Below are 16,935 nucleotides of genomic sequence, written 5' to 3'. Positions count from 1 at the left end.
CAATTGCTTCTCTTCTCAACACAATGTGCATCTAAGCCTATCTCTGCCATGTACCCTACATTAAAACTTGATCAAATGCACTTATTATAAATGTTTGTTTCTTCTTATGAAAATGTCCTTAAAAAAACACGTCTTCAATTAACACAAACACGAATTAGCCTAACACCTATGTAATAATTGTGCTGAACTGTGATCACACTGCAGAAAGAATAGACTTTTCACTAAGGACCCGTAAAATACACTAGATAGGTACCTGCCGCATTTTTGCTTTGCATTGTATTGCATCATTAAAAGTTCAGTTTTCTCACATTTTCGATTTGGTGGAAGAGACGCACACGAGAAGTGACAATTATCACATGTTCAAATGATGAAACTGCACAATGTGAACATGTGATAATTGTTTTAGACCGCGCGCTCCCGCTCCGAATGTGGAATTCCGACGTGCACGGGCGGCGCGCTCCCGGGCCGTGTTTGCGTCGCGAGCGGCGCGTGCTCCGGGAGGGGGGCTGCAGAGACCCGGCGCCTCGGCTCTCACTTCACCCGAGACCCGAGGCTGCAAGACCGGCAGGGCGGAGAAAGAGCGACTCGCCACGGCCGGAGATCATGGCGGCGGCCGCGGTGGAGGTGAGCCTGAGCAGCGGCAGCAGCGACACATCCAGCACCGGCGAAGAGGAGAGGATGAGGAGGCTCTTCCAGACGTGCGACGGGGACGGAGACGGATACATCAGCAGGTAATCGCGACACAAAAGGGGGCTCTCGTCGCTATAACGGGACGAATCGGAGAAAGTGTTCTGGCAGAAAGTTCGTATTTCGAAGCGGAACACATCTGGCATTCCAAAATAGAAGCTTGGGATTGAAAACAAACAAACGCACGCAACGCGTGAATTCCCCCTTTCCGAGCTTCAACAAGTTTGAACAAACTTCCGAATCGATTTGGATAAAGTCCCAGACGCGATGGGACTCCTGCACCAACTCATCTGTGTGTGCGAAAGTACCATTTATGCCATTGCGTTTCTTTGCTGATCTCCAGGAAGCCTAAAAAGTACATTTGCACATTTGTTGATGGTTTATTTTAGGTGGCATTTAGGACTTGCTGCAAACAACAGCTACTTTATACTTTCTGATTATCCCATTGAATTCCATTCTGCAATCATATACAGCTGATATGAGTATTTCTGTACAAATGACAGAACTGTAGTTTCCAGCATACTTCTTAGCAGAGGCTACTTCTTGGTATGCATCATGCAAGAACTATGCTGTCAATTAGAAAGTTAAACTCTTATAAAATACATAATTGATCAAACTCGATGACTGTTTCTGATTATTCTTATACATTTTCTTGTGGCACACATAGTACCGAAGATAAATTCAATGAGAACAGTTTTGTATTGAAAATGCATCGGTATACATTGCACTTGGCAGTCTTGGCAAGATAATTATGTATCTTTGAAATAACACAAGAATGAGCCTATTCTGTTTGAGTGGCCAGTGCTGATGTTTAATTTTGCCAGTTTGATTGTGTGCTGAATTCCGCTATTTCCCTACAGCGTGCATGCATTTATTACTACACATCTTTGTCATTGGGCTTCTTTACAAGATCAACATACTCCATGTACCGCACAGATTGCCTGACTTTCCAAGACTTGACTTAAGAACTTAATTTTATGAATGAGTAAATTAATCTTTCACCAGTTGCTTATTCAGCTTCTATGCGATTGCATCCCATATACACTCATTTTTGAATTTGCAGCAAAGTAGAACGATCAGACCGAAGATCTGCATTTTAACATCCCTGTTTTATGAGCCACAACTGGCCCAGTAGAGAAAATCTGTACACATGGTCCTAATTTACTTTTTTTTTCTCATCTAAAGTTCTGGCTTTCCAAATGGATTAGATTGAAAGTGGAATTAATTTAGGTTTCAACACCTAGGGGACATTTAAGGTTAGCAGTTCCGTTACAGAATAGAGTCAGGAGATTAGTAATAACCATTCACTTAACGCGTTAACACATTAACAGTCTACCTATATTTTTTTGGTTATGTTTCTTTGACGGATATAACAAAAGGAGATCTAACCCTTAAACTGTTAGATCACTGCCAGGTCCTTAAAGCACAGACTAAAATGCATGCATTTGTCTATGGACTTACATTTGCTTGAAAAGCTGCTCTTTTAATTAATTCTTTGAAACTTAATATTCTCTTTGCAATGTAGAGCCAGCAGTTTTTTCTTCAGTCATCTGGGTGAAACGGGACTTTTATGTGCTTGACATTCATTCTTCCGAAGATTTGTATAGAGCTGTTGGTAATTGTATGCGTTTGAATTAAATGTTTTAATTATTATTAATAAGAATAAGAAGAATGAATCAATCAATGTTCTGGATTTGCTTTGAATATGTTACCAAACAAAAAATGATTAATATTTTCTCTCTCTCTCACACACACACACACACACACACACACACACACACACACACACGTTTATTTAGGATGTGCCAATTTGTGGTATTCATGGAATGCATTTTCCAAACCCTAATGCAACCTTTGTACTTTACTCTGCACCTCCATGCAAGACCGCTTTAGGTTTAGGGTTGAAGTTTGCTGTTTGAACAGTGACTGGGTGGTGTTAATTGTATCAGTGCACCCTCTACACACTTGATAGGAAACTTTAGTGTACAATATAGTTAAGAGTTTGTCAGTTTATCACATAGTTCTATGAGACATTGTCCCATGTTGCTTCAATAATTGTAGATTAAATGCTCTGAATACATAATAACTTATGTCGATGAGTTTGAATTAACTAACACAACTGTACACTTCAAACTTATCCACCTCTATCTGAGACTGGTATGGGATCTATTGTAACCGACTCTTTGTGCACCTTTGAAGTAAGAAGTGAAGTCTTGTTGGGACTAAGATAATTACAGTTTGTGCTAGAAAGCTCTCAGAAGCCAGCGTAAATAAGTTAAGGCTGAACCACAAGACCGTGTTTGAAATATGCCACCAAGGGCCTCAGGATTTGCCTTCAGTGATTTAAATGCACACAACTGTAATTATGGTTTTCAGACCTTATACATTAACACTGCAATTTTTTTATTTTTATTTTTTAATCTAGGCTTGGCTTGGTTATATCTGTGGTTTACGTAAAATATATATTTGTTGTCAGTGCACTTGGCTGATGTCTTTATAAATTACAAATAAAGCGACACTTTACAAATGTATCGAAGTGTATAAAGCTGCATAGTGCAAAAGATACATAGGGTATTATTCATTACAGACACTACATTTTCCAGCCCTTTTTTAAACTGAAAAGCAAAAACCCAGTGGACCACAAGAAAAACATTTACTTCACATTTGTTAACCTAAATTAGAGACCTGAAATGTCTGTGCCACTTCCCTACTTTTTGCATTTTGATTTCCTCATTAGAAATAAATGGGTATTAACTTTGTAATGCACAGGAAGAAACATTAAATTGAAATGTCAGAGGTTAAGTCTCAAAGACATTGGAGTTGATTAAAACTACTGCAGTCATTTCAATCTTTTTGTGTCTTTGCAACAACCAGCTATTTTTAAACAGAAAAATTAAGCTTGAAATAAATTATTTGACTTTGGAAATAACGAGAGAGAGATTTGAAAGGACATTAAGCTGATCATAAATTAAGACTTGCGTAAAGCACATTTTGATTTTGAAAATTAATGTATTCTAAATATTCAGTTTTCATTTCATAGCTTACTCCAGGGAACAGTGTAGGAATAGGGTTAATATTTTTCTACAGCATTGTTTTCATTTTATTTGCTTAAAGGGATCTCTGTGCTTCTGACTCGGTGTACCATCAGTGAATGTATGAGCAAGATCTGTGTCTGTGTCTGTCTCCTTTGTGCTGACACATCACCTTGTATGCCCTGCAGCTTCCAGACTGTTGGGTTGGTTATACCAGTTTATTAAATATCCATTCTTTGCATCAGGTGTTTTCCAGGATGGTAGAAACACCCACTGTGGATTGTATAATATATAAGACTTGGAGACTGTTTTTGTGTACTTAATGAAGACTTGCCTTAGTGCTTTACCAGGTGCCTTCTGTATTAAGTTTTTTTTTTTACAGATGCACAATGTCCGCAACAATTTTCCCGCTCACATAGAGATAACAAGGCCTGAAAAATGTAATGCCCTATTTTATATGTTTTATTTTGGTATAGATTTGCTTTTTCTTGAGAGAGGGGACACGTGCTTCAAAGGTGGGATTTTGTTATATTGTGTGAGCTGATTGTTTGGGCTCAGCAGTTGGAGAGGAGTTCAGAAGTGCCGATTGAAATGATTTAGCACTTCATGCTGAGGAACAGCTGCTTGAATTTGGACTGCCTGCCTGCCTTTGTGGGTAGAAAGTAGAAAATAAAAGCACGATAGCTGTAGGCAAGGTGATTCATTTCTAAAACACATTTAACTGCAGTTTTAGGCATGTGCTGGAGATTCCTATTTCAGATTCCTTTTCCTCTTGAAATGTGACGGATTGTTATTTTTCCGACAAGTAATGTTGCTGCATGCCACTAGATTGTTAAGCAAAAGCCTGTTAAACCCAGCAGGATCATTGACTTCAATATGCCATTAAGATAGCATTAGTCTCTACTGAAAACATGTGTGTTGAGATGTTTTGGTGCCTTATCTTGAAGTTACTTTTCCTATATCCATTATTATTCAATTCCTGTTTTCAGCTATTTATTCAACACACAGTTGGGTCCATAAATATTTAGACAGTGACACAGTTGTCATCATTTTTGCTCTGTATGCCACCACAATGGATTTGAAATTTAAGTGTAGACTTTCATCTTTCATTTGAGGGTAGTTACATCCAAATTGGGTGAACGGTGTAGGAATAACACCCATTAGTATATGTGTTCCCCCAATTTTAGGGTCTCAAAAATATTTGGACAAACTAACATAATCAAATTAAATTGTGAATTTCAATATTTGGTTGCAAATCCTTTGCAGTCAATTAAGTCTGGAACCCATAGACATCACCAGATGCTGGGTTTTTTCCCTGGTGATGCTCTGCCAGGCCTGTACTGTACTGTCTTTAGTTCCTGCTTGTTCTTGGGGCATATTGCCTTCAGTTTTGTCTTAGAAATCAAAATAAACCAATCAGAGAGATGGCAAAACCATTAGATGTGGCCAAATCAACTATTTGGTACATTCTTAAAAACAAAGAACGCACTGGTGAGCTCAGGAACACCAAAAGGCCCGGAAGACCACGGAAAGCAACTGTGGTGGATGACAGAACAATTATTTCCCTGGTGAAGAAAAACCCCTTCACAACAGCTGGCCAGATCACGAACACCCTCGAGGAGGTAGGCGTATCTGTGTCAAAGTCAACAATCAAGAGAACACTTCACCAGTGTAAATACAGAGGGTTTACCACAAGATGTAAACAGGAAACAGGAAGACCAGATTAGAGTTTGCCAAAAAACATCTAAAGAACTCTGAACAGTTCTGGAACAGCATCCTATGGACAGATGAGACAAAGATCAACTTTGTACCAGAATAATGGGAAGAGAAGAGTATGGAGAAGGGAAGGAACTGCTCATGGTCTGAAGCAGACCACCTCATCTGTGAAGCATGTTATGGCATGGGCATGTATGACTGCCAAGGGAACTGGTTCCCTTGTATTTATTGATGATGTGACTGCTGACAAAAGCAGCAGGATGAATTCTGAAGTGTTTAGGGCTATATTATCTGCTCAGATTCAGCCAAATGCTTCAAAACTCATTGGACGGCACTTCACAGTGCAGATGGACAATGACCCGAAGCATACTGCGAAAGCAACCCAAGACTTTAAGATGAAGAAGTGGATTGTTCTGTAGTGGCCAAGTCAGTCACCTGACCTGAATCCATTTTAACATGCATTTCACTTGCTGAAGACAAAACGCCACAAGAACAAGCAGGAACTAAAGACAGCTGCAGTGCAGGCCTGGCAGAGCATCACCAGGAAGAAACCCAGCATTTGCTGATGTCTATGGGTTCCAGACTTCAGGCAGTCATTGACTGCAAAGGATTTGCAACCAAGTATTGAAACTCACATTTTAATTAATGATTATGTTAGTTTGTCCAAATACTTTTGAGCCCCTAAAATTGGGTGGGGGGAGCGGCACATATACAAATGGGTGTAATTCCTACACCGTTCACCCAATTTGGATGTAACTACCCTCAAATTAAAGATGAATGTCTACACTTAAAGAACATCTTGATTGTTTCCTTTCAATTCCACTGTGGTGGCGTACAGAGCCAAAATTATGACATTTGCATCACTGTCCAAATATTTATGAACCTAACTGTATATGGTTTAAACAAACTATAAAAAATCAAAGGCAATGTTCAATTACATTACTTTCACAGGTAAAGAGCAAAATAATATTATAACCAACCAGTCTTCAGGCACATTTTTTTTCAGTATACGGTATAAATAGGTTGCAGTATACGTAATAACATTCTTGTTTTTTGCACACAGGAAAAAGGCAGTTTTTTGACTATTAAAAAAAAAAGCGAATTAACCATTGACAGGATCTTCAGATCTCCCCTATGACTTTTATATATATATATATATATATATATATATATATAATGTATAATAAGAGGGCAGTTTAAGTGACTGAGTATTAATCATTATTCCAATGTCTCAAAATAATTTCATGATAATTATACATTAAAAAGTAAATACCTGTAATCCCATTTCAGTATGAACCTAGAGCCTGTCTCCCATATAACAATGCTTTGGCATATGAATGTTACTTGTATGCTTCAATTCCAGAGAGTTACATGATTGCTGGGTTGTGGGCTTGCTGAGTTTTCGTTCATGCCACATTTGTCAGGTAGGTTTTAAAGTTAAAAATGTAAAGTATAAGCTTGGCTGCTATAAATACAATGAAAAGAAGAAACCTGCTATTCGTCCTTTTCACCAGCAGCCAAACTCAATTGAAGCTGAACTTATCTGTTTAAGAATAAAATATATTTCATATGACAAAAATGTCAGGGAACTTAAATACAACTACCGTGTGTGTTTTATGCCATGTGCTTGAACTGCACAGCAATCACATTATAACTCAAGCTTCTTGGTGCACAATTAATGTAATGAGAAATCTTTAAAAAGATTATCCGAACCAATACATTTAAGTGTCCTAAAACATTTGAGATTCTGCATCACCGTCACCATCGTCTTTATTATTATTGTTAATATTAATAATACAATTAAAGTATACTTCAAATTAAGGCTCAGATGATAGCCTAGGCCTTGTGAGTCAACAGAAGAGGCTAACTTTTTTATTATTATTAATAATTATATTTCTTGTCAGATGCCCTTATGCAGGGTGACTTACAGTTTACACTTTTTGTTCTATATGTGCTTCTTTTTAATGTTCATTAAATTAAAACCAGTAATTATGTTGGAATTCTAGTTTTAACTTGAGAAATAGTAGTAGATATAGTTAAGGGAGTAGTAACATCTGATTCTTGCTGGGATCAGTCTAATCATATCCCCTGTTTTTTTCAATCTTCTGACTTTTAAAATTTAACTTTGACTTCAACCTTTTACAGCTGTGACCAAATGGGGGGAAATAAATCTTATGTAGTTGAGAACTATGGTTATGCTAAGATTAATTTCTGTTTGATCTTAGTTTCTGTCCTGATCTGTTTCCAACATGGGTGCTAAGACCAATTCAGAGCACTATTCTAGCTTGGCACTGATGTGTTTGGAAGTCTCAGCCTATAGAAGGGAGTCATAAGAAGTATTTACTCACTTTCCAATGTGAATTTCATTTTTTGTCTGATGGCCTGGTTCAGGAATCCCAGGACTTTCTGTTTTTAGCCAACTAAAGTGGGACATCATGCTGTGAATCAGGATGCATTTTTAAGTATTGAATGCATTAATGTGTTTACTTTTCTTGCAAGCAATAGTGTATAAAAAACAAGGCATCAAATGAAACATAGAAGGGGCACTACAAAGGAGATGTTTAAGATTTCAGATATTTCATTGCATTGTGAGCTTTTTTATTATTATTTATGCAGAAACTCATAATGTAAAAAAATATCTCAAATTTGTTGAAGTCTGAAAGGATTTGAAAAAGTCAACTCTGATAAGTAATGATGACCACAGACTAGGCATGTAATGATTCATTAAACTCACGATGCGATACGATTCATGATACTGGTTTCACAATATGATTTTCTCGCAATTTTTTTTCTTACAAAATTAGATTTAAGACAAATTTGTGAAATTGAAATAATTTTTATGTCATATAACAAAACTAAATTGAAATTTTAAAACAAATCCCACATCAAATAAATGAATAATACAAATAAAAGAAATCTCTTCATTTAAACCAGGGGTTACAATGTCTGGTGATGGAGGGCCAATTTCCCGAGGTTGCATGGGATGGGGGGCCGCAGTAGAAAATGAACCACCGATTTTATTTCCTATACATTTCTGTTAGGGAAGATTAATGAACTTTAATTGTTGTTTTATTATTTCCCCCCTAATTACGTGTGCAATTTTTAACAGAAACATTTTTGTACATGTTTTTTTTTCTTAAGAAATATCAGCATATCCACATTTTCCAGCAGAAGCTGAGATCTCTGCACATGTCCCCTGCTGATGAAAAACCCTTTCACTAGGGACAGAGGTGGCTGATATGGAGAGGGATGCTTTTGCTAGACTGGAGAGCAGTGGGTACAGCCTAGCATTCTCTTTCCACCACTTGAGTGGACAGCTATTGAGGAGAATGGTTTCAGCTCTGTACTTATTCATGTTTTGAACATTTTACTGCGTCCGAGACTGGTAAAACTAAATACAATAAACTTTTTAGTATTGTAAACTTTTACTTTGGCACATCGAGTAGTATTGTACACAGTTATGACAGCGATTTGGAAGATGGGGAGGCAGATGTTTATTACGGGAATAGATACGAGGTGGTGAAGATGCAGATTAAACGTTTCTAGTTTATTTCCGCTGGTCAACATGAAGGTCAGAATCTCCTTTTCAACATAAATAACAGATAAGAAAAACTGACACAAAAGAAAGCTGGTAAGATTAATAAATAATAAATAAGTAGTAATAGTCCGAGATGTATTTCCACACGGCAACCCCGACTGGCCGTTTTCTCCGCAAAGGAGAAAGATCACATCTGCCGAGCCGAACACATGCGTTACAATCAATGCAAAGTAAGCTATGTACATTTATTATTATTATTATTATTAGTAGTAGTAGTAGTAGTAGTATTGCTATTTTATTATTAAATATTACTAGTAGTAATAAAGACAACAACAACCAATATTCTGCACATTTTGAAGATGTTTTTATATTTATTCAACACACAGCACAAGCCGACTAGAAACCGATTAGTTTCATTTTTGTTTTGCGGTGTAATTCTGACTAGTTTCTAGACAGGTGCGCTCCTTGCAAAACATATTATATCTCTTGAACAAGTATTTGTAAACATCTGCGTTTTTTTGTATTTTAAAAAGAAAATTCTGGCGATTCATATGAATATGATTTTCTAAGTGTTTATAAGCCAGGTTATTTCTGAAAACTGGGTTGTTTTGAAAATAAAAATGGCGTCTGTATAAGTTTAGTTTCTTTGCCAATGCACATTTCTGTATTCATTCCAAAAATAAACGAATTATAGAAGAATGAAAACGTCAGTGTCTTATGTTTCTTGTGATATGTAGGTTTCATATTATGCTTATATGTATTTATGTAAGATTAAGTAATTTGCTGCGCTATGTTAAGCGCTGTGATGTTTTTGAGAGCGCTAGGCCTGACGCGTAGAGCACCCCCTATGGGCCTAGTGCTCTGAGGGTTAAAACGTGTATCGCGATTCGTTTAACATCTCAACCGACTTGAATCGTCACATATATGCATCGATTTTCAACCGGCTCGGAGTGCATCGTTACATCCCTTCCACAGACTATCAGAGATCAGAGATGTTGACTCTGATAACTTGTATCTAAGCCAGATAACAAATTTCAACATCATTTCCATGTTGTGTTTACATGTATGTGTACATGAAACAAAAAGCTATCATTAAATTGTTCTGTCACTGTTACCTAAGACTCTTTACAGTTATATGTGGTAGTATATGTTGTAAAAGAACCATAAGTTGCCTTCATCGGGTTTTGGAGAAGCTGTATTATTAAATGCCACTGGAGATGTTCCAGGTGAAATATAAATACATAAATAGAAAATTGCATTTTTTCTTTGATATGGTTGATGAAAAAGTTGCAGGAGTAATACGTAGAAAGGTATATGCATGCTTGCTTTATTTGTGCATTTCAATTTTTCAGACTTTGGACAATGTTATAGGAGTGTTGCCTTTTGAAAACCCAACTGCGATAGCTGTCCCAAGGATTGCTCGAGGATTGCCTTTACTGCACAGCCAGCCAGCTCTGAGCCACTTCGGAAAATGTACAAATCTTAGGGTGGCTCAGGGTCAACTGGTCGTATTTACTGTTCCCAAAAGACTGAAACAGCCATATGTTTCTTGCTAGTTAAGTTATTACACACTTCCCTAAAAAAATGTAATGTGGTTTAATATGTTTAAACAAAATCTTGACTTTCCTTGTCTTTTGGAAGAAATCAACTAATTTGTGCTAGACTGCCTGTTTGTAGGTGATTCTGAGCTACTGTAAAGAGGACTGTTTAACTTGATCTGGTAGTGTGTGTGAGTCAATGGCCTGTGTAATTTAGTGGGTAAATGTTTGTGTGTGTTTATAAACAGGACAAGATGAACCATTGGGCATACACTCACCTAATGGATTATTAGGAACACCTGTTCAATTTCTCATTAATGCAATTATCTAACCAACCAATCACATGGCAGTTGCTTCAATGCATTCAGGGGTGTGGTCCTGGTCAAGACAATCTCCTGAACTCCAAACTGAATGTCTGAATGGGAAAGAAAGGTGATTAAGCAATTTTGAGCGTGGCATGGTTGTTGGTGCCAGACGGGCCGGCCTGAGTATTTCACAATCTGCTCAGTTACTGGGATTTTCACGCACAACCATTTCTAGGGTTTACAAAGAATGGTGTGAAAAGGGAAAAACATCCAGTATGCGGCAGTCCTGTGGGCGAAAATGCCTTGTTGATGCTAGAGGTCAGAGGAGAATGGGCCCACTGATTCAAGCTGATAGAAGAGCAACTTTGACTGAAATAACCACTCGTTACAAACGAGGTATGCAGCAAAGCATTTGTGAAGCCACAACACATACAACCTTGAGGCGGATGGGCTACAACAGCAGAAGACCCCACCGGGTACCACTCATCTCCACTACAAATAGGAAAAAGAGGCTACAATTTGCACAAGCTCACCAAAATTGGACAGTTGAAGACTGGAAAAATGTTGCCTGGTCTGAAGAGTCTCGATTTCTGTTGAGACATTCAGATGGTAGAGTCAGAATTTGGCGTAAACAGAATGAAAACATGGATGCATCATGCCTTGTTACCACTGTGCAGGCTGGTGGTGGTGGTGTAATGGTGTGGGGGATGTTTTCTTGGCACACTTTAGGCCCCTTAGTGCCAATTGGGCATCGTTTAAATGCCACGGCCTACCTGAGCATTGTTTCTGACCATGTCCATCCCTTTATGACCACCATGTACTCATCCTCTGATGGCTACTTCCAGCAGGATAATGCACCATGTCACAAAGGTCAAATCATTTCAAATTGATTTCTTGAACATGACAGTGAGTTCACTGTACTAAACTGGCCCCCACAGTCACCAGATCTCAACCCAATAGAGCATCTTTGGGATGTGGTGGAACGGGAGCTTCGTGCCCTGGATGTGCTTCCCACAAATCTCCATCAACTGCAAGATGCTATCCTATCAATATGGGCCAACATTTCTAAAGAATGCTTTCAGCACCTTGTTGAATCAATGCCACGTAGAATTAAGGCAGTTCTGAAGGCGAAAGGGGGTCAAACACAGTATTAGTATGGTGTTCCTAATAATCCTTTAGGTGAGTGTATATACCCACAGGGAATGGAGAAAATCATAAATGTTGTGGAATGTGGCCTAAGTTATGCTTAGTTAGGGCAGTAGTTTTGCAAATTATTTTGATGTCTTTGTGCACACTACAATGTTGTCTAAATGTCTGTGCTATGTTCGTATAGAGAAAGTTGTGAAGTAACTGTAAAAGCCACTGTTCTCTGAAGCTGCTGAGTCCTGGACAGACTGTGGTGCGGTGACCTAGCAGTTAAATCCTCTGTCTTTATTGGTTTCTTAGCCGCTTTTTCATTGATTTCATATATATTTTTGTCCGTTCTGCGATGTGTTTTAGGCAAAAATCCATTTGCTGTTTTACACTGAAGTTTGATATATAGATTTCTTTGCCTTCCTAGTAGCTCCTTAATTTTAACATCTGTTCCAAACACTGTACTCCATGGGGGAATCAGCAGAGCAACAAAACTGTTGTGCACTCCAGAAATAATTTCATAACATAATAATTTTGAAATGCATGTCATTTCTCTTCACAAAAAACCCCCAAAATCACCAGAAGCTGATGATTTTACATTTTACATTTACATGTTTTTACCCCCCTCCTCTCCGCAATTAGCTGTATAACATCAAAGGACTTGCCCTGTGTGCCTTTCTGTCAAGACAGCTAGTGCTAGACAGCAGTGGTAATTAAGTACTATATTAACACTGGGTTTCTAATTAACAGTCTTTAGTTTAATGAGTCTGCTTTGTGCTTGAGCACAGCATTTTTCATTAGAATAATGTTTGCTCTCTTTCTTGTTAACCTGTTCATCAGACTTGCTTTGTCTGCAGCTAATGTAAATGAAGTGCTTAACCATTGGATTGCCAGATCCTGCAAGAAGCTCAGGGCATTTCTGGTATATTGAGTTCTCTTGATCTTGCATATTTAAGTGCTTAATGCAGAACTGCAAAACCAACTAACATTAACCTCCTTCTGTCATGGGTACCAATGAGTTGTTGTGCTGCTTGTACTCAAACAATTGTTTTCTCAGCACTTTGGTCAGTGTAGTGTAAATACGTTTATTTGCATATCAAAAAGAAAAAGGCATTTGTTAAAACAGATAATTCTATCATTATTTTTCAGGAAGATTATTTCAGAATGTCCTCTCCAAAAACTGAGCAGATTTTTGTTGTTGAAAATCGACAACTCTGTGAGGAAGTGTTATCCTCCCCCCTTATTACAATCTTGGAAGGCTGAAAATTAACATGTTGCATGACTTAATAGATGCTTAAAATGTGCTGTATGCTACCAGGTTATAAGGATTACATGTGCAAATATATTATTCAAACATGCAAGCCCACAACTCCCTTGCTGTAGCCTTATTACAGAAAATATTTTACACATCTCATGTCAAACCGAGGATTGGCACAGTTTGCATTTGTAACACTGCCTCGTAGGCCCCTGACCAGTGACAGGGTTGCTGCTTAGAGTTGAGCCAAGAGTTCAACTGCCAAGGCTCTGTGTGGCTCCGGCAGTAAATCCTCTCATTGGAGCAGAGTTTGAATCTCTAGCCCAGTCAGTGCTGCTTCAGACTTAACTGTTGTCGCTGAGTGTGACCAGGCTGCCTTACAGGGTGAGGAGCAGTAGCCCGAGTGTCCATGGGGTTACGAGGGCAGAGTCCGCAAGGATGAAATGGAGCTGCTACTCTTATACTCTGTTTTAAAGCCTAGAAAATAAGTTAAATCGTGTGGGGTTGTTTGCCATAAGATCACATCTATGAAAACAAGACTAGAATTTAAAACTGTTTGCACCTTAATTTTGTATGAATGTCACAATTGTATTTATTCATGTCAAGGTTGAGTTTCCTGTCATTAAACATCAAACAGCATGACAAAAAAAAAAAAAATCCAGTCAATACAAATTTTGTTCTACATTCATAATTTAAAATGACTAGTCTTAAATATACTGAGACAAACGGGTATTTTAATCTTTAATTCATATTGTTTGGTTGAAATTGTTTAATGTGTTTGGTTTCTTTTCCTTGTAGTTAAGTTGTGTGTATTTTTACAGTGGCCATAATCGTATACAGTACTGTTCTCAATGCTGTAGTGTTTGAGACTGCTTTTCTTAAAAATAAAAATAAATAGCCTCTGATGTGGAGAAAAACTCCTATTACTTTGAAAAGGGGTTTCAGGAGTTTAACTAAAAAATATTTCTTACCACAGCAATGAGAACAAATCTTACATTTGCTTTTGCTTCCTAAGTTTTTGCTATTTAAGAAAACTATTTAAAAATAATTTGCCAAGTTATTAGATTAGATTTGCTATTACCATCCAATCACTCTATTTGAAGTGCTTATATGATGAAGTGCATCATATATATCTTATTTGAATAACCTTTAAATTGTCTTTTGAAACCCATTTGGAAAGAGCTGTGCAAGACTTGGCAGATGAAGTCGCCTTTTGTTTTTCCAAAGTGAATGTTTGACTTAAAATCTGCCTCTTACTAAACTTATTTAAGTTTTGTAAGATTTTTATATTTACTTTCCTGTCCAAAATGATTTTTTATTGCAGTGATGTTGGCAGTAAACAGACTGATTAAAGTTTTGCACCTATGTGCCATATTTTGTAGCGTGTTTACCATTGTGAAAACATTTGATCGTGTACCAGTTGGCACTCATATTTGTGGAAATGTTATACCCAGTTCCTTGTGTATTATTTTCTTCCTGTCTGTTAACTTGCATAACACCTACATGTTGTGGTGGGAGTTCAGTTCACAGTAAAAAACTGTCTTTTGTCAAACCCACTTATGACCATCACCAACAAGAACCAGAATGATGTGATAAGAGAGAAATGTCATCAAAGTATTCCTCCACCAAGATCTGTCAGATAGAAAAATCAAAGCCACCCTCTCATCTGGATGAAGTACAAAATAAATAAATAAATGCATACAATAATTCTACATTAAGAATGTAAGAATGTAAAATCATATAAACTCATGATACTGCTGTTTAAATGATACATAACCATAAGTGTCAATGCCCTCTGCTGCACCGAATGCTTTAGTGTTTTCTATAGTAAACTTGGCAGTTCAATTATTTTTGTATTCATAATAGAAATTGCCTCAGTTGTGAAGCATGTTCTCTATTCCTAGTAATTAAGTAATCTTGTGTGCAAATTGATAGTACACTTTTTTTTTTTAAATGCATATTCAGAGAAGACAAATTTTGAATAGCCAGTATCTGCTCAATCCTGCTTGCCCCTGTGATTCCTCACCTATCTGGGAGAGCCACAGACCACACTCCCGTCCACTGGGCTGGATGCAGTGAAATGGGAGCCCTCCTTTCACACGGGATCTCTGGAATTCAAACCGCAGTCCTCTGTTTCCAGCTGCAGGAGGGATCCCACCAGGAAGGTACAGACCTCTGGGGCCAATGAAACAAGGGTAGCTGGACCACAGAAATCTATGACTAGCCTGGCCTACTCCATTCCTGTGAAACTGTGGTGGAATTCAGCCGGTTATTAGCAGTTTTTTGTATGCTTTTGCTATTCTGCATTCATATCCATATTAAATCATTGTTATAATGCAGCATCACAGCTTTTATTTGTCAGGCAAGAGTATGGCAAACTCTGAATACTCTGGGTTCAGTTTTAAGGTTCATGTCTCTACTCTGAAGACATGTGATTTAGTCTAATGACTCCTGCTTCTTATCAATAATTAAAACCATGTGTATATAATGTACTGTATTTTGAAAAATGTTGCCTTTTCCCCTGTTGATTAAGAACATCTGCCATCTCAGAAGGCGATGAAATATAATAAGCATTGAGTGTTTCTGTAAAGTGTGACAATCTAGCCAATGTAATAAACTATAATGTATAATGAATAGTAAAACCTCATACTTCCTCCTTTTTGTAATGCATAAAAGGCACATAGATGCTGACATAACTTACTTGGCAGTGTGTCTTGCAGCATTATGCAAAACACATAAGTACTGTATGTATGCTTAAGCAGCTGTAACAGATTACTGTCGCGTTTGACAGGACTTACAGCTCCGGAGAAGATAACCGCTCGCCTCTCCTCTTTTGTGGAGTGTTCATGTTTTACAGTGATTTGTAATTTAGCTATGAGAGTAGATTGGTGACTTAAGTATCCACCTGACTTGGAGCTTTAAAAGCATGTTGAATAATGGTGCAGACATCCTTTCAGCTCTTCATTGTAGCAGCGTCTGAGGTCAGGTGTGTTCGACTGTAAGATGGCGGTACTGTCACCGCAGCAGTGATCTACAGACGTGTTCAGAGAAACGCTTCCTTGTGATGATCGTGTTGAAACTCCCCTCCCCTGATGAGTTCACCACTCTGGAATTTAAATATCAAGGATGGCAAATCCCATCTGTTTGATTCAAGTACGGCCTCCTTTCAGAATGTGATTAACAGCAAAAAGATGGAGCACTTTTCGTCTGTTCTGTAATCCCCACTATACTTTAACATGCTTATACCAGTTGCTGTATCTCACTGTGTGGAATGCTACTTCTCATTATGACAACTGGCATAAGGCGGTCACCAGTTAGGGTTTTGGTGGCGTTTTATTTTTGTGGTGTTTGTTTGTGAGGCCCACATGCTTTGAAATCTCACGTTAACTGACATTATGGGTAGAAGTATTGTAATTATCATCATTGTCAAAACCAACTAATGCATATTTCAGTGCTTTCACGAATAGGCCCTATTGTAACAGCTAGTTTTAGTTGGCTACACAATGAAATGTTGCTCATAAGTGCGTGTGATTATAATGCCTGATTATATGATGAGAAACGTCTGCATGAATTATTATTTTTACTTGCTCTTTTTGTAATTGTATGTGCAAAGGAAAGTGACCATTAAATCCTATGCCTTGTTTCAGGATTTGCAAAGCAAACCGTGCTAAAATATTTAAGGAGACCTTTCTTGGCAAAGGATAGAAATGGTAGAAGAAATACACTACAG

The 16,935-nt window shown here is 37.8% G+C and overlaps 1 protein-coding gene across 2 annotated transcripts in view; it reads left to right on the top strand.

Annotated features, from left to right (window-relative positions):
- Nucleotides 1-439: 439 nt before the first annotated feature.
- Nucleotides 440-16,935, top strand: part of mcc (MCC regulator of WNT signaling pathway) — a 128,774-nt gene continuing 112,278 nt past the window's right edge. For both annotated transcript variants that reach the window (XM_066711282.1, XM_066711281.1), the window contains exon 1: nucleotides 440-731. In XM_066711282.1, coding sequence (XP_066567379.1) covers nucleotides 604-731 — 128 coding nt within the window. In that variant the 5' untranslated portion in view covers nucleotides 440-603. The remainder of the gene's footprint in view (nucleotides 732-16,935) is intronic.

The sequence above is a fragment of the Amia ocellicauda genome, chromosome 8 (genome assembly GCF_036373705.1).
Source record: "Amia ocellicauda isolate fAmiCal2 chromosome 8, fAmiCal2.hap1, whole genome shotgun sequence".
Lineage (NCBI taxonomy): Eukaryota > Metazoa > Chordata > Actinopteri > Amiiformes > Amiidae > Amia > Amia ocellicauda.
Note: the sequence above shows the minus strand (reverse complement) of the source record. Positions and strands in the feature narration are given on the sequence as shown.